This window comes from Gracilinanus agilis, chromosome 5 (genome assembly GCF_016433145.1).
Source record: "Gracilinanus agilis isolate LMUSP501 chromosome 5, AgileGrace, whole genome shotgun sequence".
Classification (NCBI taxonomy): domain Eukaryota; kingdom Metazoa; phylum Chordata; class Mammalia; order Didelphimorphia; family Didelphidae; genus Gracilinanus; species Gracilinanus agilis.
The window spans coordinates 210,202,171-210,224,788 of record NC_058134.1 but is presented as its reverse complement, the minus strand read 5'-3'; the positions used below and the strand labels follow the sequence as shown (position 1 = coordinate 210,224,788).

General features: G+C 40.9%; 1 protein-coding gene across 1 annotated transcript; it reads right to left on the bottom strand.

Moving 5' to 3' along the window:
• Positions 1-14,035: 14,035 nt before the first annotated feature.
• Positions 14,036-14,485, bottom strand: LOC123250523 (calmodulin-alpha-like). Its single transcript, XM_044679634.1, has one exon. The coding sequence runs from the start codon at positions 14,483-14,485 to the stop codon at positions 14,036-14,038; it is 450 nt and encodes a 149-aa protein (XP_044535569.1).
• Between the last annotated feature and the right edge of the window lie 8,133 nt (positions 14,486-22,618).

Sequence of the window (22,618 nt, the reverse complement as noted above, 5' to 3'; positions counted from 1 at the left end):
TCATTCCTTTTTTTTTCTTTGATCTCATATCTCTCTCCCCAGTTATCCAAGGGACCCAAGCACACACAGAGTTGGATATTGTTTCCTTGGCATATGGAAAAGAACTTGTGGTTCAGAACATTCTTATCTTTATGAAAACACATTAATATTATGGATGTTAGCTCTTACCTCTTTTCTTAACTGATTGTAATCCTACTAATCCTTCAAGATCTAGTGCAGACCTCCACTAGATGTTGCTTTAGTTTGGATTGCACAATTTCAGGTTATTCCCTCAATCGACCCCTCTGTCCCTTTTTTGATCACCCCTACTTGGGTCCTTGTTTATATGTGGGGCTTGCTTCAAACTCTCTTTTTAATTTCTGCTCCTTCCCCATTCTTCACATTCCAGATCTTTTCTATTTTTTTTTTCTATCTTAGAGTCTGTTTTAGAGTCAATACTAAATATTGGTTCCAAGGCAGAGGAGCAGTGTGGGCTAGGCAATGGGAGTTAAGTAACCTACCCAGGCACACAGCAAGGAAGTATCTCCCATCCCCAGGCCAGGACCTCCCATCCCCATATCTGACTCTATATACAATGAGCCACCTAGCTGACCTTCAGATCATTTCTTTTTTTGTCCCTTGTTTCACCTCAAATTCTAACAGCACAGTGCCCACACAGTGGTCCTTTTTTTTCTATGAGTCTCTAGGCTAAGGTCTTTGCCCTAGCCTCAGAAAAAAAGGGAAAAAAACTAATCTGAGGCCCAAAGCCTATTGGTATGGGTCTCTCCACTTATTGGTGGAGATCAATGCCCAGTTCCTATGTGTGGACTGAGCACTCCAGTCTTTGAGTTGCCTTTAAGTTGCTTTGGACTCTGAAGTTGCTTTGGGTGTCAAGCCCACTTCAGGCTGCCAAAGGAAAACATGGTGGGAAGACAGAAGAGGAGCTAGAAGTCCCCAACATGTCTCTATCCCTAGCTTGTTAGAGACTTTGGGAAACTTCCCTTTGGGTGAGATCTGGGATTCTCTTTCTTGGTTGAGCTGAGTTATCTCAGTCCCAGTGACAAAGTCCCTTTGGTATATATTCTCCTCTGTATACCTTTGATTTCTGTTTTGCTATTGAATTGGATAAAGAGTTTCTTGGCGAAAGGGGTCCAGTCTTGGATACAAATCTTGGGTCTTTCTCTCCTTTCCTCCTAATAATGAAAACAGCCATCAGAAGTAAGCAGGAACCGAAAAACCGCATCCCCTAAACAAATGATATTTAAGGAAGCAGACAAATGTAATTCTAGCCTGGTGCCCCCTCTCTCTGAGGAAACAGACCTATGGAAGCAAATGACCACCTGCTTCCCCTCTTTGCAGGAATTAGTCTCCCTTGGAAAAGTGTGGGGAGAGGAGAAGAGACTAAAGATATCTATTCTACATTCCTCTGAACCACACAACCCATGCTACCTGTGGAAAATAGCCCTTTGCCACATGTGGGCTTCACCACACAAAAATTTAAGCTACAGCAACAGATACCAAAAAAAAAGCAGAAACATGTTCACATTCTCTGATGGTTCCGACAGTAAATGATCTCTTCCTATCCTCAACTACTATAAAATCCAGGGTCTAACAGCAGGAAGAAATGCTATCATTTGGTGAAATTGAAGCCCAGAGGGATTAAATATATTTAATAGAGTTACAAAGGAAATAAGTGACAGAATCAGGTTTTGAACCCAGAGCTTCTGACTCCAAAGCAAGTCTATGGTTCCTGATATGGGCTTTCCTTTCATGTATGTCTCCCATGCACAAATAAACTATAAATTCCTCTGTATCTGTATCTGTATCTTATGCCCCCTCCTTGCCCAGTGCCTTGAACAAGAGTAATAGATGCTCCACAATTATTATTCATTTGATTCTTTCTGACTCGGTGACTCATTCTTTTAGACCTTTAATTCTTCTTCATGGCCTAGTTTAAGGAATTGTCTGGGAGCCTGGTTGTTATGGTGACAGTCACCCCAGACGCCAGGCACACACTGAAAGGTGAGTGGAACTGAGGACTTGACCTGTTTGTATTCCTAAGGTCTTTTCCCTCCCAGTCTTCTAGGTGGAGAAACATTGCCTCGAATTGCTCAGTTTCCCTTTCTCGCATCTTAAATAGAGAGGCTTTGAGTTTTCAGATTTTCAGGCGAAACAATGCATCATTTTTAGCAAGGATAAGAAGGAGCCAGCAGGGCTGAGCAAGGTTTTATTTAAAAATTGGAGACACAAGAGTCAGGAGTTATTCTTTATATAGAGCTGTGAGGTCTTGGAGCCTGGAGCTTTGATTTATGGGGAAATCTGATGAAAGCACACAGGCATGGAGGTGATGTTTATACATTCTTTCCTCCAAAGCTGAGTGGAATGTTCTTCCAAAGTGGAGCTAAATGCCATTTTGGGGGGTGGGGTGGAAGGGGAGGAATGAGGTGGGTTTTTTTTTTTAAATCTAGTTTACAGTTACAAAGAAAAAGTAACTGAACCCTCTCACAGAGTAACACAAAGTCAAGAGGATATGGAGGTCTGGATTCCTTATGCTCTCTCCAAGTCAATTTTGCTCAGTGTAACAAACACTATGAATGTAAGTCTTATTTGCACTGTTATGGCCATGGAAGCTACACATCTGCCTTCAAGCTGGTCAGAGGACCCAAAGTTTCCAAGGTTCTTCCAAGGGCTTACATTAGATCAGTGGTTCCCAAACTTTTTTGGCTTACCGCCCCCTTTCCAGAAAAAAATATTACTTAGCACTCTGGAAATTAATTTTTAAAAATTTTAATAGCAATTAATAGGAAAGATAAATGCATCTGTGACCATCACTGCTCCTCTGGATTGCTGCAGCACACACCAGGGGGCGGTAGTGCCCACTTTGGGAATCACTGCATTAGACCCTCAAAGGAGTTAGGGGTAAAGCCAAGAAGGCTACCATCATGGCTATTCCATTCTGAGCTGCCAGAAAGGCAAGGAAACCTCCAGATTCCATTCCTGATCATTAGATTGGAGGGAGGGGGAAGGTAATAGCCATGAAAAGAAGGCAGTAGAGGCAGGATTGTGCCTATAGCTAGCTTGAATTAATCTCAATCAATACATTTTTAGATCAAAACCTCAGAAATCATCAAATGATACAAAACCCGGGGCAGCTGGGTAGCTCAGTGGATTGAGAGCTAGGCCTAGAGACAGGAGGTCCTAGGTCCAAATCCGGCCTCAGACACTTCCCAGCTGTGTGACCCTGGGCAAGTCACTTGACCCCCATTGCTTACCCTTACCAATCCTCCACCTATAAGTGAAGTTAAGGGTTTAAAAAAAAAAGATACAAAACCCAACTTGATTTATTGGTTGTTGATTTCTAAACTTAAGAAAGTGCTGGAGAAAATGTTAATAATACTGATTAAATGGAAATAGGTTTTGTGTGACTTCACATGTATAATTGATATACTATTGGCTTGTTTTCTCAATGGATGAGGAAGAGACTTTAGAACCCAAAAATTTTAAAAATGAACGTTAAAATAAAGAAAGTGTGGTTTAAAAAAGAATTCAGACTAAATTGAAAGTGTGGCTGGGATTACTTTTTTTGGAATGCAGGTATTAAACGTTTAACATATCACTGGAGAGATGATTATATGAGGAGCTGAACACAAGGCTGGACCTGAGCTCCTAATTCGACCTAGGCTGGGAGGAGTGAGGCATTAGGTTCTGTGGCTAGTGAGAAACATCAGACCAATAAACAACTCCTTATACTCTTTGCTAGTCAATCCCTTCACTTCCTACTTTGCCCTTTGCCCTTCCTCTTCTGCCAAGCAACCCTGACTACTCTGGGGAATCTTAGCTTCTCTATTCACTTTCATGCCTATGCTATTTAAACTATTCTAATAAAAAAAAAAAAGCGAGAGCCATAAATCTCAAGACAGCTTGGTTATTAAAATGTGTGTGTGTGAGAGACAGACAGAGACACAGAGAGAAAGAAACAGAGAGAGTGAGGAGAGAGAGAAAGAGGGAGAGGGAAAGACACAGAGGGAGAAGGAGAGAGACAGACAGAGAGAGAGACAGAGGCAGATAGAGAGAGAGGGAGGACAGTGAAAGAGGGAGAGGAAGAGAGACGGAGAGAGACAGAAAGACAGACAGATAGAGAGAGACAGATGGAGAGAGAAAGAGAGACAGAGACAGAGAGACAAAGAGAGAGAGAAATGGAGAGAGATGAGGGAGAGAGACAGACAGAGAGACAGATAAAGAGAGAGAAATGGAGAGAGATGAGAGAGAGAGACAGACAGAGAGACAGATAAAGAGAGAGAAATGGAGAGAGATGAGAGAGAGAGGGGGGGAAGAGAGAGAGAGAGAGAGAGAGAGAGAGAGTAAGGGAGGGAGGGAGGGAAGGAGAGGGGAGAGAGGAAGATCTCTTCTAGGGATAGGAGACCTTTTTCCCTCAGTCCACAAAAGAGTTCTTATGCAATTAATTTGTAATGCATTAAAGATTACTTAAACCCTAGGCTTACTCTTTTTCTTTATGAGTTTAGAGTGATAAGGATAAGTCTAACTTGAGGAAAGGCGCCTCTGGATTAGTTGCTTTTTGCCTTTTTCTTGTCTGCCTGAAAGAGGAGGAAGGAAGCAAAGAGCAAAAACGCATTGATTAAGCTCTTACAATCTGCCAGGCATTCTGCTAAGTGCTAGAGACTGAGGGACTTTGGCCCATGTTCCAATTACCTAAGGTGGAGGCTTCTGTGCCCCTTACCACATGGGCGCGATAACCTCCTTTGACTGGCTGTCGGTGACTTTAAAACTGGTGACATCAGAAGGCAGATGAAAGCAGACACTTTTTCAGTTGTTTATTTGGGTTTATGATGTTTGGGGTTCGGGGGTTTATAAGATAACTCACTTATAAAAATGAACAACATGGCAATATATTTTACGTGATAATACATGTAAAAACCCAGATCGAGTCGCCTGCCAGCACCGGGAGGGGGAAGGGAGAGAGGCCCGGCTCTGAGAAATTATTTTGGGGAGAGGGACGTCTTTGTTTCTGTTCTGGGTTGTTTGTTCCCAGTTTCAGGTGCAAGAGGTGATCCCCGCGGGACCTGGGATTTTCAGCCATGGCGAAGAACCAGAATTACAGGTGGAATGGTGTAGCCCGCAAGCCTAGCATGAAAGCCCTGAGGAGGCAGGGTGTCTAAGACTCAAGCCCAAGAGAGATTTTTGACCTAGAACTGGGACAGCTCAAATGAAAATGGAGTTAAACTATGAACCTAATATCCTTCCCCTTCCCAGAAACAGAGGAAGGCAGAGGGAAGATTATGCCTCCAAAGCTTTTTAGGAATGTTTCTATATTTGTAATTATATCCCTTTTGAAATAAATATGCCTGTATTAAAGTTAATCTGAAGGGTAGCTAGGGAGCACAGTGGATAGAGCTCCAGGTCTAGAGTCGAGAGATCCTGGGTTCAAATTTGACCTCAGATACTTCTTAGCTGTGTGACCTTGGACAAGTCATTTAATCCCCATTGCCTAGCCCTGGCAGCTCTTCTGCCTTGAACTGATACTAAAACAAAAGGTTAGGATGTTTAAAAAAAATGTTAATCTGTTCCTAAATAACTGGAATACAAGGGATTATTCCTCCATTTGGTGGAACAACAGAGGTGAGGAGCTGGAGCCATTTGCAGAGAGCCTATCCAACTTTGGCAAAGAAGTGGCCAGCACTTGGGGAGCTGCTCCATTCCAGGTCTTCCCAGCACCTGAGGACCTTTTTTGCATGCCCCGCCCCTCTGTCCAGCAGCCCAAAGCAAGCACTTTCTCCCTCTACTCCCTCCCGAATTGTGGGGGCTCAATGGCAGAATTTGACCTCTGGGCATTGGGGCTCTGAAAAGGCTCACCAAAGAGAGTAGAGAAATGGAGAACTCCAGGGGTAGAAGGAGGAGAGTTGAAAGACAAGGAGTGTAGACATCATCCAAAAAGGGGCTGAAAAGGGAAATGGAGAGTCAGTGAAGAAGGTTCCCAGTGACACAGTTGTGATGTTCAGAGAAAATCAGGAACAGGGCTGGGTGGGAAATCAAGGAAGGTGAGCCTGAGGATCTCCACAAAATAGAGCCTCCAGGAGGAACACACCAGTGGGAGAAGAGGGCTGGGCTACTGGGATGGTTCCAGAGAGACTTCATGCATGCCTTACTATTCAGAGATACTGGGCTTTGATTGTGCACCTGCTAGCTCCAGTGGGCCTTATCCTCAAGGATTAAGGAAAAGTGGTTTTTAATATTATTTGAAAGGGACTTATTCTTGGGCTACAGGCAAAACCAGCTCTCCTTTGGACTTCCAGCAAACTTCCTGAAGTTATGATGTCTCTTCTCTCATACTAAAATGGGCTAAAAAAAAAATGGGCTCAATCCTCCATTTTGTACAGCTCCTCCTACTTTTAGTAATTAGTGCCCCAGCTTCATTGAATTAATTAACACCAAACAGCTTTTACAAAAGAGATATTTTCTTCAAAGATATTGCAAGAACAAAAGTACTAACCTTCCCTTCTCTACTATCTCAGGGGATTACTCTCTCCTCTACAGCTTTAGTTCTTGGAGAAAGTGGGTTTGATCTTAATATAGTTTCTCCATAGCATTGTTTTAAGTCCAAACTTGGCCACATGGAGTCCTTGTCTCAGCTACTGTTGAGCATTCATCACTCACTCCCAAGAACCTCAGACTGGATGGACCAGAGCCAGTTACAGAGTTCTGTGCAAGCTCTCAATCTGTCCAAAGAGCTTCCATCATGCATGATCATGACTCTCCCAGAAGGAGGCTTTACATAGTCTTCCACATGGAGAATTCCATCAGCTGTCCTCTGCTCAGTGACCTTTACAAGTCTCCTGTTACAAGGAAATTTCTCCCTCTCTGCCTCCCTCCATCCCCCTGCCCTTCCCCATTCACTCTCCGAACTCCACAATAATGGTAGCAAAATTCACTAAGGCTGTCTGAGATGAGCCCTCAAATCCTTGGCTGTTCCTTTTGGCTTTCTTCCCCTGAGCCCACGTCACAAATAGTGACTCTGGAAATGTTCAATTCCAGCTTTGTGGGCTATCATATCAGGCCAATAATTCCTTAGTTGGGCTGGTTACTTAGTAGGTGAAGAAATACCTGCAACTAGGAGGATTCTGGAACTGAAAGCTCAAGTCATGCTCTTGTTTACCAGGAAATTAGTGCTTCTTAGCTGCTGGGCAAAGTGAGTGTGGAATAATCCTTGAGAAATACTACTTGATGGGATACAAATTGTTGAGAAACACTACAAAGCTGCTTTTACCTCTGGGGAGAGTATAATGGGTGGGATGGGTTACTATTTCCTGATTTAAGTATTTGTCAACATACACTTGAGTGTCTTTGTGCTTCAAGCATTTCTTTAGTTGTATAGAATGAGGAGCTACACTATATCCAGGGATATGATGGAATCTAACACTTCAGAGAGCTGATGGCTACATTTTCTTTTCTATTTTTTAAACTCTCACCTTCTGTCTTGGAATCATACTGTGTATTGGTTCCAAGGCAGAAGAGCTAGCTGTATGAGGCAATTGGGGTTAAGTGACTTGCCCAGGGTCACACAGCTAGGAAGTGTCTAAGGCAGTGGTTCCCAAACTTTTTTGGCCTACTGCCCCCTTTCCAGAAAAAATATTACTTAGCCCCCTGGAAATAAAATTTTTTTAAATTTTAATAGCAATTAATAGGAAAGATAAATACACCTGTGGCCATCACTGCCTCCCTGGATCGTTGCAGCACCCACCAAGGGGCGGTAATGCCCACTTTGGAAATCACGGGTCTAAGGCAAGATTTGAATGCAGGATCTCCCATCTCCAGGCCTGGAACTCTATCCACTGAGCAATCTAGCTGCTCCTAAGATTTTCAACGTGAGCATATATACCTCAGAAATCATCAATCATTGCAAATCGGAGCTTGATTTATTGTTTTATTAATTATCTATAAGAAAGTATTAGCACAAATAAATTTAAAAATATGTGTGCAGGAGACCCTATTTGTTACATATTTACCAGCATACCCCTCTATTGCTCTATAAACATTGGTTGTGCATAGTAGAATACAGTAAAACATTCAAGGAATGAAATTATCACCAGGTTGTAGATCCACTAAAGGTAGGTTAAAAACAAAAAGAATTGGCATTTATATAGTGCTTTAAGATTTGCCAAGGAGCAGCTAGGTGGTTCAATACATAGAGCAGTGGTTCCCAAACATTTTTGGCCTACCGTCCCCTTTCCAGAAAAAATATTACTTAGCGCCCCCTGGAAATTATGAAACTATTTATTGAACTCAGAATAGAATGTGATACAAAAAAAGTGTGGCCATCACTGCCTTTCTGGATCACTGCAGCACTCACCAGGGGGCGGTGGCACCCACTTTGGGAATCACTGACATAGAGCATCAAGCCTAGAAACAGGAGGTCCTACTTTCAAATTTGGCCTCAGAAACTTCTTAGGTGTAGGATCCTGGGCAAGTCAATTAAACCCCATTGCCTAGCTCCATTGCTCTTCTGCCTTGGAATGGATATTTAGTATTGATTCTAAGATGGAAGGGAAGGGTTTAAAAAAAAAAAAAAAAGGTTTTACAAGTCCTTAAATCCATTATCTCATTTGAGTCTCTAAACACTACAACCTGTAATTGATGTTTTCTATAAGGGACCCTGACAACTGACTTTTGAAAATACCCTAGACATGAGCTTTGTGGTAGAAATTTTCCCTGACATTTGAGGTAGAAAGAAAATTAGAATATTCAAGAAAACACAAAAACCCTGAACCCTTCTTCTTTTTTAAAAAATTTAAATTAAAATTTTTCCATGGTGTTCATTTATGTAAGTGTATAATCTTATAAAACCAAAATCCCCAAACATAAGCCCAAATAAACTATTGAAAAATCATATGCTTTCATCTGCATTCTGACTCCAACAGTTCTTTCTCTGGAAATGAATACTTTTCTTTGTCCTAAGACCCTCAGAACTGCCCTGGGTCTTTGTAAGGCTGAAAGTGGCTAAGTCTATCACAGTTGATCTCCACAATATTTCAGTTACTGTGTATAATGTTCTCCTGGTTCTGCTGATTTCACTCTGCATCAGTTTGCGTAGCTCTTTCTGAAATCATCCTGTTCATCATTCCTTATAGTACAGTAGTATTCCATCACCATCATATACCACAATTTGTTTAGCCATTTCCCCAATTGATGGTCATCCCTTCAATTTCCAATTCCTTGCCACCACAGAAAGAGCAGCTATATATATTTTTGTAGAAGCCAGGTCCCCACAGCCCCCCCCCCTTTTTTTTTTTTTAATAAGAATCCCTCTCTTTGAAGTCAAGTTTCCCTAAGACTGAGCCCTTCCTGAGAGGGAGCTCCCTTCAGGCTTTGAGTAGCATTTATAAAAGAGCTACTATGTGCAAAATGCCATGCTATGCGCTGATGATTCAAAGATGAAAAATGGCATAGTCTCTACCTTTAAGCACCTTCCAATTTAACAGAAGGAGATATGACATGGGACCCAAGGTTGTTGGGCCTTATATGGAATAGCTTCAATCTTGGGAACTTTCATTAAGCAATCTTATTCTCCTTGGCTTGTTTCCCACCTAGAATTGTGTCCCACCCAGGATTTCCCAAGAGAATATTAGAGTGTGGATCATTTCTAGGTCTTTATAACAATAGGAAGAGTGTCCTTAACATTCATTCTAAGAAAACATTAAATACAGGACACTTTATTTAACCTGATAGGAAAAACAAACAAAACAAAAGAACTTATTCCTGAACCCATAAACACTCAAAGTAACTTTCTTCTCTCTTAGATGAACCCTACCTTCCCAGAGATCTAGATAGCTCTCTCCAGACTATCCTGGGTTTGAAGGTCTCCCTACTTTATAGGAGGAGAGAATTTAGAATTGTTCCTCTGCTCCTATGGAAATGCCTCCCCATTTTTCATCCTATAGGAGAAAATCCAGTTTGTTCTGACATTTCAAATTCTTATTTAACATTCTAGCTCTAGGACTCAGCAAGTAGAAGGGCTATCTCATTGTGGGAGACAGGGGAAAAGAAGGAAGGAGATAGTAGCAGAAGGCACCTGGGTGGTATGAGAAAAGAAGAAGGGAGGAAGAGGGAATTATCAGCAAATGGTCTCAATTTTTTCTTAAAAGATGAGACAAAATTCTCAGCTGAGAGAGTCAGGGTAAGGGAAGTCATGAGAAAATTAAGGAAGGGCAGAAAGGTTTCAAAGAATCACTGTGGTGAGTGGGAAAGTGAATTTCTTAGGAGTTGTTAAAGGATTGCCCCGTAGCAGTTGGGGCCCTATTGAATCTAAAAAACAAAAATCGGTAGTGGACCCAGGGAGGATGGTTACCTGATTTTCTCTCCCTTCATTCAGTACCATGTATAGAGACAAAGACAATGGATGGGGGAAGAGACCAAGTCTGAGGCTTGTCAGGACATAATTGGCAATATGATAAGGGAGCAAGGGAATCAAGAGAAGAGGACCTTGAAGAGTTTGCCAGGAAAGAGAAATTATTGTATGTGGAGATCGTGGTTAGGTGTGAAGTCGTGGTATGATTTGCCCCTGACATAGCAGCTTACATCCAGGAGACCATGAAAGGGATCCAAGACCTCCTCAAGTAGGGGTCTATTTTAGAGGCATTAGGTGGACAAATACTCTTAGATGAAAATGCTATCAGCTCACTCAAAGGGGCAAATTGTGTCATGCTCTTTTTAATTTAAACTTTATTTAAAACTCTAACCTTCCATCCTGGAATCAATACTGTGTATTGGTTCCAAGGCAGAAGAGTAGTAAGGGCTAGTCAATGGGGATTAAGTGACTTTCCCAGGGTCACGTAGCTAAGACAGAGTCTGAGATTAGATTTGAACCCAGGACTTTCTGTCTCTAGACCTGGCTCTCTATCCGCTGAGCTATCTAACTGCCTCCACGTCATGCTCTTTGAACCATCACGGACACACCCCTTTGATCTGCCGCTTTTCAATTTTACTGGCCTTTACTTTGATTCAAATCATACTGGTTCCCAGAGGATTCTTTGGGGAATTTAGTTATTTCGATACCTAGCTGAGCACAACTCGGTGGTCTCTGGTCCACTGCCAACTCTGCCGAAATCCTTGCGCTGATCTCTTCTTTTTGCAAAGCCTTTTTTACAAACCGTTGTGTAGTTCTCACCTTTCTTGTTTCCATCTCTCCTTTCCAGACCTAACCTGAAAGCTCTGGAGGTTTCACTCCAAGACTCGTCCCTGGGCCGGCTCAGGTGAAAGAGTACCCTTGAGGCATAGCCACATGCAGAAAGGTTGCTTTTCGCCACTAACGGGGTCCTGAAGAGACTCGGGAGGAGCCTTACTAATGTCATTGGTTGCCTGAGCTGCCATTCAGCATCAGACCACTGAAAAATGGTTTTCATTGGCCAGTATTTCGCTGTTGGCTAATCTGAATTCAGGCTACACACGCTGACAATTTAGCCAGCCGCCAGTGACTAGGGACGTAGAAACATTATAGTTTCTTCTACCAATTCCATATTGGCAGCAGGGCGAGGACACGGATCGTCCTAGGCTGCTCTGCAAATACTGAAGAAGCAGCAAACGTTACTGATTTACTAGCTCCCGCGGTGGCTTCTGAATGGCAGCCGGAGCTTGATACCTTTCCAGTACCGCTCCGTGACTCCCTTCTCCACTGACGAGGTGGAGGGAGGGTGAGCTCAGCCTCGAAGTAATGGAGAACGTGTTCCCCCCTCCCCCGCCCCCCGAGTTATGCATTGTTACCGATCCTCCCCACTGGTGTTGGTTAGTCTTCCTTTGTCTAGGAGGTGGGGCTGCGACTCATTTCCAAAACTCTGACGTTATCGGGATGACCATATAGTCCATATGTGTCCTCAAACGGAATAATATTGGTATTTGTAACCCCAACACCTTTGAAAAAATACTCCCCGACAATTCAGATTCCTCTAAGGTGGTGGTGGTTTGTGTGTGTGAATAAGAAGATAGTTTGCCTCTACGGTGCTATGTTCAAGTTAAGATTTCCACCTGGGAAAGAAGCAAAGGCTCATTGATTCAATTCTCATTTAGTATTTCCCTTTCTGAGTTGTCCATAACAACAAAGGAATAGGGTAAGAAATCTCCTGAGGAGGTCGGGGGAGGAGCCTGTCCTGCCTTCCCTTTTGCCTTCCTTCACTAGGTTCCAACCTTGATTATTAGAACACAAACAGCTCCTTAGCCCTCTGTCATCCTGCCTTCTTTTCCCTCCACTAATTTTTATGGATGATAAAACCAGAGAGCCCAAGGGATTTTCCCCAACTAACACAGATTAGAGGCAGACCCAGATATCCTGACTCCTAGACCTCATGCTTCTCTACCTCTCTGGTAATACAGTTTCTTTTCCATGCTCAAATTCCAACTCTGCCACCAACATGTGATGAGATTCTTGCTCATTCATTTCATAACTCTGGGCCTTAGTTTCTCCATCCAAAAATGGCATTGGATGAAGCTGTTGCGATTTAAGATTTCTTTTAGCTCTGAACTGTACGTTTAAATATTTATGAGTTGCTAGGCAAGGTGAATTAGAGCTTAAGGGCCAAACCCATGTGCACAGAATGCCTTATAGTGCTCCCTAATCCATCCCTTTTCATCTTATCACTAAGACAAGATCACAAAGAGGGTGTGGGGTAGTGAGTAGGGGAGAAGTTTTCCAAAGGATTGGTTCTTGTTCTACTTGTCCTCTTTCTAGGAATCATATACTTTGACATGTGATTTACTTTCTAATTTTTTAATGAAGAGTTGGGTGGTGGGGATAAGCGGGCAGTGAATCTGCAGTTTCATCTGTGTAAGAAACTACTGGTGTGGAAACTCCTCCCACCAATCTTACAGAGCTGCCTAGGAACACTAAATGATTTGCCCATGATTCCACAGCTAGTCCATATAAGAGACAGGACATAAACCTAGTCTACCTACTTCTCAAGTTGATGAGAATGATATTAGCTCACATTTATATAATGCTTTATTCTTTACAAAACATCTCAGACTTCTTGGTTCCAACTCCAAACCCACTTACTTCATCCCTTCTCATATTTGCCAATCAAAGGAATCATATGGGAGGCTCTAAAGCCGAGGCCCTATCTTAAGGTCCTAGTAGCTCTCATTCTAAGGAAATCCAGAAAAATAAAATCAACTAGGAAAGTGAACTCATTTATTTCCTTCAGTTTTCCCCAAATCCCTTTCATTTAGATGTCCCTCTTCCATCAAGAATAATACAGACACATCACCACAGCTATCCCCAGGAATCTTTCCTCTTTCCCACAGGTGAGTCAAAGATGTTTTTCCAGGTAGACAGGAGAGAGAAGCAATTGCAACTAGAGAGGCCTGCACACAATTGCCAAAGCCCCCATCTTCACCTTCTCCATCTGGTACCATATTTCTCCCAACCTCTTGAATGTCACTTGCTCCCTCCCCCACAATGTGGAGCAGCAGATGGTCTTCAAACAAAAGAGCACCCTTTTCTCATGGGCTGTAGAAAAGATATAAAAATTCAGATATGGGCTGATGTCATCTGCTACATCTTGTATGATGATGATTTAGCATCTCCTTCAAAGATTATATTCAGAATGAAATGTTTTTTTGCATTTCTCAATAGGTTGAAGAGTTTATAAGCCTTCTTGGACCTTACAATCTTGTATTCCAAGGATGAAACTATTTCCATTTCGATTTCCATGTATTTAAGGCATCATAAAGGGATGATTGACATTTTGCTGATTGCTGCACATAAAGTATTCTTGTTTTATTTTAAACAGACAGGAGGCCCAGTGGGAAAAAATATGTGACATTCTTCCAACTCAGTAGGAAAAGTTCCAGAATGTAAGCTCATCAGGAGAGAATCCAGTGTAAAGAGATGGAGAAGGAATTGTGATGTACAAAAAATTTGAAACAACAAGAACACCTCCCCCCTTCCCCATTGGCCCCTCTACCCCCCACCCTGTTAGAAAGTCAAGAACACAACATGAAGCTAAAGAAAGTTATTGGAATCAGGACTGGAATTCTGCCCTCCCCATCCTCCCTACTTAGAGGAAAGCACACGGACAAACTCTTCATAGTTCACCTGCCCATCACCATCAACATCAGCTTCCCCCATCATCTCATCCACTTCTTCGTCTGTCAGCTTTTCCCCAAGGCTGGTCATCACATGCCTTAGCTCGGCTGCACTGACATAGCCATTGCCATCCTTGTCAAACACCTTGAAGGCTTCCCGGATAGACTCCTCAGTTTCAGCACCCTTCATCTTCTTCGCCATCATGCCCAAGAACTCAGGGAAATCAATGGTACCATTACCATCAGCATCGACCTCTCCCATCATATTTTGCAGCTCAGCCTCCGTTGGGTTCTGGCCTAAAGACCTCATGACAGTGCCCAGTTCCTTAGTAGTGATGCTGCCATCAGAATCCTTGTCAAAAAGGCTGAAGGCCTCTTTGAATTCAGCAATCTGTTCCTCTGTAAACTGGTCAGCCATGCTATGACCGAGCAACCGGTAAATGAGTTGACTTCTGGATTTGCCCAAGTTGTACTGACTTGACCAGTCCCTGGCCACAGACTGTTCTTACTTCCTAAGTTCTTTGGAATGAATGGAGAACTGGAGCAGCAACTTGACTGTCTGGTTTTCCAGTCCTTGCATGAAATGCTGGCACTTATGAAGATACAGCATTCTATCTTGCCATTGGTTAACTCACTCAGAGACTCCACCACCCTTTGTGGTTGCCTGGGGGAGAAGATCCTGTTTAGACAAGAGTCACTGAGCTGAACCAGAGTTTGTCTACTTAAGGAACTGAGGCCAACACCCTCTGTCTGTATTAAAAAAAAAAAAAGTCATATTTCCAGGCTGGGGTCAGGAGAAGCTATGCAGCACTAATAATACCTCTTATTTAGGTCATACCTCTTGGAGAAAGAGCTCCAGGAGACTTTGCAGACCTATCGCCATCTATAGAGATTCATATCCCCATTTTCTAGATGGAGGAAATGAAACATGGGGCTGCTGGCCATTAGAGCCAGATTCCCTTTTTAAATAATCTATACTCAAGCTACCTAGAAGGTGAAATTCTGAATCTTTCCAACAAGGTGGCCATACCAACTTTATTTAGTATCAATTCTTTCTCTATAGGTTCATGAAGATTTTAGTTAATTGCTCTCTTGGTCATTAAGGGAAAAATAGTTTATGCTCCATGTTACCCTCCCAGCATTCTGAATTTAATAAAGTATAGAGGAAAAACCTGGTATTTAAAAAAAGAAAACAATGATTTTCTCAATATCTTAGGTCATCAGGATAAAGACACTATGGATAATTGTATAGATAATTCCAATAATGGATGCCATTAGAATCAATCCAAGAGAAAAATGAACTGTTGGATATTTCTCCTCCTCTTCCTGATCCTACTTGGTTCTAAACTGGGTTGCAGAAAAAGGTGAGAAGAAAGAGATCAGGTCCATATACTTACTAGGTTCATCAATTCCTAGAATGGTTGGGAGGGGGCAGTTATTTAATATGAAGCTTTTCATGAACTTTAAATATCTAGCTATCTAAAGAGATAGATAAAGGTATTTCAACATCATCACCTTCCTTTGTAATCCTATGCATTTTATTTTATGCATTTAAAAAATATTCTCTTCCTAGCTGCGTGACCCTGGGCAAGCTGCTTAACCCCCATTGCCTAGCCCTGACCACTTTTCTGCCTTGGAACCAATATACAGTATTGATCCTAAGACAGAAGGTGAGGGTTTAAAAAAAAAACAAAAACAAAACCGACTACCCCCCTCCCCCAAAAGCCTTATTCTGAGGGTCCATAGGCTTCACCAGACATCCAGAAAAGTTCATGACACAAAAAAGGTGAAGAATGTCTATCTGAAAGAATTGATTATTGGCCATATTTAGGGCAACCCATCTGTATCTTATTAATTGCCAGGCTTAAACAGATGCTTATTTCCTCTTGGGTACTTTGCTTGCAACTCAAATATTCTGCCACCAGGTGACTTTATTATTAACTCATGATTCAAATAGTGAGGTTTCCCATAGGCCTGACCTGTTTTTTTTGGAACATACAAACAGAATTCAGTAAGGTTTTAAAACAAAAATTCAAACAAAGTTAATTCTCCCACCTAGTATATTGCAACACACTACAAATGTGTTTGAGGCATGCCAAAATATCCTGGCACATTGGGAAATTACTGAGAAAATGGTGTAAGGCTTCCCCTCTACTTACCTGAAGTACAAGTCCCTTCTCCTCCTCCAAAACAGAAAACAAAAACTTGGTCTACTTATTTCCTTTTCTACAGAAAACCCTGAAGTACTGGGGACTAGGATTCAAGACTATCAGTTAGTGACAGAGTGACAGTAGACATCATTATGATCACAAAATTGACTGAAAGAAGCAGTGACTGAAAGATCTTTTGTTTATTGTTGATTAATTATAATTATTATTTAAAACTTTTACCTTCCATCTTAGAATTAATACTTTGTCTTGGTTAAACCAAGGCAGAAGAATGGTAAGGGTCTAGGCAATGGGGGTTAAGTGATTTGCCTAGGGTTACATACAGATTTGAACCCAGGACCTCTCATCTCTAGGCCTGGCTTTCAAATCACTGAGGCACCTGTTTGATCCTTTATTGATTGATTATTTACTTATTTATTTTTGTTGTCATGTTTATTTTTTTTTTAATAACAAATTTACACATTTTCCAAAGATATATGATTTGTGTTGCCTCCCTCCCTTCTTCCCTCTCCCCTCCTGAGGTTGACAAGCATTTCCATCTAGGTCATACAAGTGTTTTGGTTGATTTTTTTTAATAAGACAGTCAACATTTATTGACCAAAATGGAAAAGTAAATTTGGAATAATCTCGATTAAAAATAATTCTTAGAAAACTAGTCAACTTCGATTAACTGAATTTCCAACAATCCAAGCATTCTGCTTCTCCTTGCTCTTTGCTTTTGGACAAATCACCCCTACTGAAACATGGCACATCAAGCCTTGACTAAGCATAAAGGAGACCTTCTGCCATTTTGGGTAGCACCGAGAAAAGAACAATGTTAAGTTCAGTAGAGCAAAATACTGTCTTAAATATCCTCTTCCACCAAAGCATCTCCTCCAGATATATTAGAATTATGCGAAGAGCAGAGTGACACTGTGAAAAGAACCTGAGACTTGGGAAGGACCAGAGTAAACACCTAGATTTATTTCTTTGTCAATAAATGATTATGATAAGTTAGTGCCATTTTAGGTACTCATTCTTCTCAGTCTTATTCAGTACATAATACATCTATTGTCTCAGCAATACACCATGAATAACATGGGGAAGCAGAAAGGAATTGTTTCTTCTCTTACCCATGGTTCATCAATAATTACAATAACTGACTTATATGTAGCACCTCAGTGGATAGAGTACCAGACCTGGGATCAGCAAGACCTGAGTTCAAATGCATCCTTAGATATTGGATAAGTCATTCAACTTCTGTTTGCCTAGAAGGCAGTTAGGTGGCTCAGTGGAGAGAGTGTTGGATCTGGAGTCAGCAAGACCTGAGTTTAAATCCAGCCTCAGATATTTATAAGCTGAGTGACTCTGGACAAGTCACTTTTTCTCTTGGCTTTTAATTCACTGGAGAAGGAAGTGGAAAATTATTCCTGTATGTTAGTCAAGAAAATCCCATCGACAGCATGGTTCCTGGGGTCACAAAGAGTTGGATGTGACTGAACGATTACGTGTAATACTTTGATATTTGCAAAGAACTTCACACAAGTTATCTCATTTCTACAAGTCTATGAAGGTAAAACAGGCATTCTTATAGACATTTTACAGATGAAGAAACTGAGGCTTAGAAAGGTAAAGTCCATAGTCCTACAGCTAATAAACATTAGGGGCTGAGTCTTCTTGACTCCAGGTTGAGCATTCTACCAGCTTCTTTATCAATCAGTGAAGCCATTCGCCCAGCCAGGTACGTGTTTGTCTCCCCTCTACTTGCCTCACTGACTTTATATAGATACAATATGATATATGATAGCATACACACACACATACACGCACACACACACACACACACACACACGCACACATGCACACACACACATTTATTTATTATGCTCACACCTCCTTTTCATGACTATCTTCCTGGTAAGAAGTTTCTCAACAGGAATGAGGAAGCCTAACTTTCTCATGCACTAGAGAGTCACATTATTTGACCTGGGAGGGGACAGCTGGGTGGCTCAGTGGATAGAGAGTCAGGTCTAGAGACAGGAGGTCCTAGGGTCAAATCTGGCCCCAGACCCTTCCTAGCTGTGTGACCCTGGGCAAGTCACCCAACTCCCCCTGCCCTAACCCTTATCTCTCTTCTGCCTTGGAACCAATGCACAATATTGACTCTAAGATGGAAGGTAAGGGTTTTTAAAACCCCCCCAAAACTTGATTCAGGAATTAATAGGCTAGGCAAAGAGAAGTCTTACCCCATCAGAAGTTTACAATCTGAGGTGAAAAACACAGAGCATGTTCAGGATTTCAAAAACAGAAAAAATATTGAACAAATAATTGAACAAAGATAGATAATAAAATAATGGGACAGAGGACAGCTAGGTGACTTAGTGGATTGAGAGCCAGGCTTGGAGATGTGAGATTCTGGGTTCAAATATAACCTTAAACACTTACTAGCTGTGTGACCCTGGGCAAATAACTTTGCCCTGTTTGCCTCAGTTTCATCATTTATAAAATGAACCATTCTAGTGTCTTTGCCAAGAAAAACTCCAAATGGGATTAGGAAAAGTTGGATAGGACTGAAATGGCTGAACAACAAGAACAACAAAAGAAAGGGTGTTGGTTATGACTTTAATAATAATAATGGTTTAATAATAGTAAACTTTAAAGAAGGTTTTTAGGGGTAAGGTAGCTACATGTTACAAAATTAAAAAAAAAATCTCAGTCTGTATTGATAAGGGAGAAACTAAAGAAAAATTAATGAACAAAGATTGAACATGTTCAGGAAGTCCATCTGCCTGGGCCCCAATCAGCATCTAAACAAGAGAGGAGGAGGGAGGGAAAAATGAAAGAGGAAAAGAGAATCTTTAAGCAACATTTTGGTGGGTTTTTTTCTATTTAAACCCTTATTTTCTGCCTTAGTATCCATTCCAAGACAGAAGAGTGGTAAGGAGTAGGCAATTAGGGCTAAATGACTTTCTCAGGGTCACATAGCTGGAATTGGCTGAGGTCAGATTTGAACAGATGTCCTCCTGACTCCAGGCACGGTGCTCTATCCACTGTGCTACTTAGTTGCCCCATTTGGCAGTTCTGAATAGATCTAACTGGTCAGGCTCAATATTCATGTTTCCATGTGTTTCCTGTGTAACATGCTATTCTAACAATGATTTCATTTTTAGCTTAGGGAAAATACCATGACCTTGGTGATCCATGTGGTTCTCTCTGCAGCTTTAGAGAGTTTATTTTAGATGAAAAGTTAGGCTATAATCACACTCTCTCCAAGCCTCTAGTTAGGAAAATTCCTAACATTTAGGCAAAGGTTGGGTTCTCTGCCATAATTTATATTTTTATTTACCTGTAGTTGACTTTTTGTGGTTATAACAAAATTCTGATAACTGGAAATATTTGAATAGCAGAAAAAAAAACTGGTTGGAGAGGAAGCTGTTAAAGAGCAGACTTTTTCTCGATATTTCCCTCATTTCTTGAAAAAATGGGTATGATGTTAGCATTAGCCCAAGTTTTTGGCTCCAAGATGCCTTATATGGCTGATATACCACATCAGGATGGTGCTTCTGTGCCACCGGTCAATCCTACTGCCTGTACCTCCTTTCACTGGTTGCCAGTGGGTTACCTGGTTCTTTGTGACTCAGCTGGGTGTGATCTTTCTCCTTCCTCCACCCTTCCATGCCTTCAGAATATCTAATACAGAGTTAGTTTCTTCCCTTTTATATACTTTCCTCAGGGAATTTTCTTGTACAATGGCTCTGCTAGAATCAAGAAAGGGCACTTAGAACATTCACGCTCAGTTTTGATTGATTCAGTCCAGAAGTGTACTCTTGCGTAACTTTTAAGTGGGTCCCAACTAATCAGTGGGTCCCAACCCTTCCAACTACAAAGCAGAAACTGGCAGCCTTCTACAATCCATCTCTTGTTTAAAGATACACATGGTCTCTGTTGCTTCCACCGCTTCTGAGCAACCCGCAGACATCAAATTTTGCAAGTTCTCCATATCTCCATTTGTTTAAATCTATGTGAAGCTTAACTTCAAACTTTTCTTTCCTGGGAGATCTTTAACCCATCCCCTTCATTGTTAAGTTTCTATTGATGCATAAGATGAATAAATGAAGTTAACAGTAGCTGTAAGTTACTGAATCCTGTTTTAAGTATTTCTGCCAATGTGTGCTGGTGAGAGCCTCTTGGGTTTTTCTTTTGTGTAGTAGAAATAAATACCTGTCTCCTATCTGATTTACATAAATAGTGAGCATCTTTCTACTCTCCCCTTTGGAGAAATCCTCGGCATGACCTCAAACTTAATCTTTATGTAATTTTCCCCTGGTGTACCAGGGTATGTGTGGTGGCATGTGAAAAATAGAGGAGTGCCAGAAAGGGAGTCTGACCCTCCTTTTAGGTAGTCGAGAGTACCCAGTGCTGAACCTCTTTGGGTTATTATGTATATCTGGGTCCAAAGGAAAAAGGTCCCAACTACAATGAAGAAAGAACAATAGGACTTGAAATACTTTCAAAGATTTCATAGGAGTCAACATCTATAAAAAGTGTCAATAGCAAAACTTCTAGTGTCAAATATTTCTATAAAAATGCCCCAAACTTAGGCAGCAAGCAATAGGAATGAGATACAAAGAGGTAAATATAACCTCATAAGTGTCACTGGTGAAATCCATGACCACATTCTGGGTAAGGGTACATTATTCAAAAGAAATAGAATAAAGGAGGCAAAATTGCAATAACTTCCTAATTTGCCTTAATGATAATTTCATCCTTCAAAATATTGAAGAACTGGCCTGAGGAAATTCTAAAAGGAAATCTAACAGAGACTGGCTACTTGGTAATCCTGGGAGGAAAGTTATGCTAAAGGAGTAGAAAGCCAGGCATAGACTACCAGAAGGGCTCAATTTAGGGGGTTTAAAGCCAATGGTAAGATCCCAGAGATTAAACTTTTATTAAAGTCAGGTCAGAATGGGTAGGAAACTTTGAAAAATGAAATTCTAAACATACAAAGAGAAATAATTCCAAAGTGGAAAAAATGAGAATTTGTTTTCAGAGCATGTTTACAGATGATGAGAGCAAGATCAAGTAATAGAAAATTAATATCTAGTCCTGTTTTAGGATTGATCCTGAAATCCAGGGGCTAGATTTCAGATTGTGTAGATACTGGCAAAGAAGAACAAAATGCTTTTATTATTTGTTTTTAAACAATATATTATAAAAATGCCAAAGAAGGGGCAAGACTTCTGGCTGGGGAGAATAGGATGCTAATCATGGATATCAAAGAGACAGTGAGACTACCTAATTCTTCTTTTCCCTCTATTTTCTTTGCTAAGGAGGATAATCTTCACTCTAGAAATGACAAAACAAAAATGGTAAGCATGGATTTGATATCTAAGAAAACTAAAGAGATAGTAAGAAAGCACCAACTTAGTTTCTCTGAATTCAGGTTACCTACCCTGAATCCTAAGAGAATCAGTTGAAGTGATATTATTATTATTATTATTATTATTAAAAATCAGTTTCAGTGATAAGTGAAAGACTGTGAAACAGTAGAGGTACCATAAGACTGGAGCAGGACAAATGTCTCAAGTTTCAAAAAGTTAAAAAAAAATAAATAGGGCAGAGTCTGTACTGTAAGCCAGTGAACTTGGCTTCAATTACCTGACGGATTTTAGAACTGATTCTTAAAGTGATAGTGATAATCTAGAAAAGGTAAAATTCCAAAAGACCAGCATGTCTTCATCAAAGACAGGACAAACCAGGCTAACCTTATTTCTCCTTTGTGGGTTTGGTCACGACTTGGAAAATCAGTACTGTTGATATGATTTATCTAGGTTTTTATAATGTATTTATTAAGGTGTGTATATAAGGTATCTCATACTATTCCCATGGAAAAGATGGAGAGATATGCACAAGATGGTGGTGTCATTAGAAGAATTTGGAACTGGTTAGATGGCTGGACTTCATGGTTCAATGAGAGCTTGCCAAGAGGTCTTTAATGGGTTGTCCATGGCATGTATGCTTTGCCCTGTATTTTTTCCTTCTTTTTTTTTTTTAATAGTTTAAAGAATGGCTTTGATAAAGGCATCTATGGCAAGCTTCTCAAATTTGGAGATGATATAGGATAACGAATAGAATTCCTGTCAGAGTCAGTATCCAAAATGATCTTAGGCTAGAACATTGGGTGGAATCTGATAAGTCTAAATTGAAAAGGGACAAATATAAAGCTTTATACTTCATTTCAAAAAATTAACTGCATAGATATAGAATATAAGAGGCATAGTGTTATGGAATAGAGCAAGGATGTTGATAATGAGGAGGGATAGAGGGGATAGCTGAGGTAAGGGATGAATGGGTAATATATGGGAAGGTAAGGGAATGAATGGGAGTATATAGGAGGGGCTGCT

Bases quoted from the DNA above. Each gene is read 5' to 3' on its own strand.
- LOC123250523 (XM_044679634.1), bottom strand. From the start codon at position 14,485: ATGGCTGACCAGTTTACAGAGGAACAGATTGCTGAATTCAAAGAGGCC.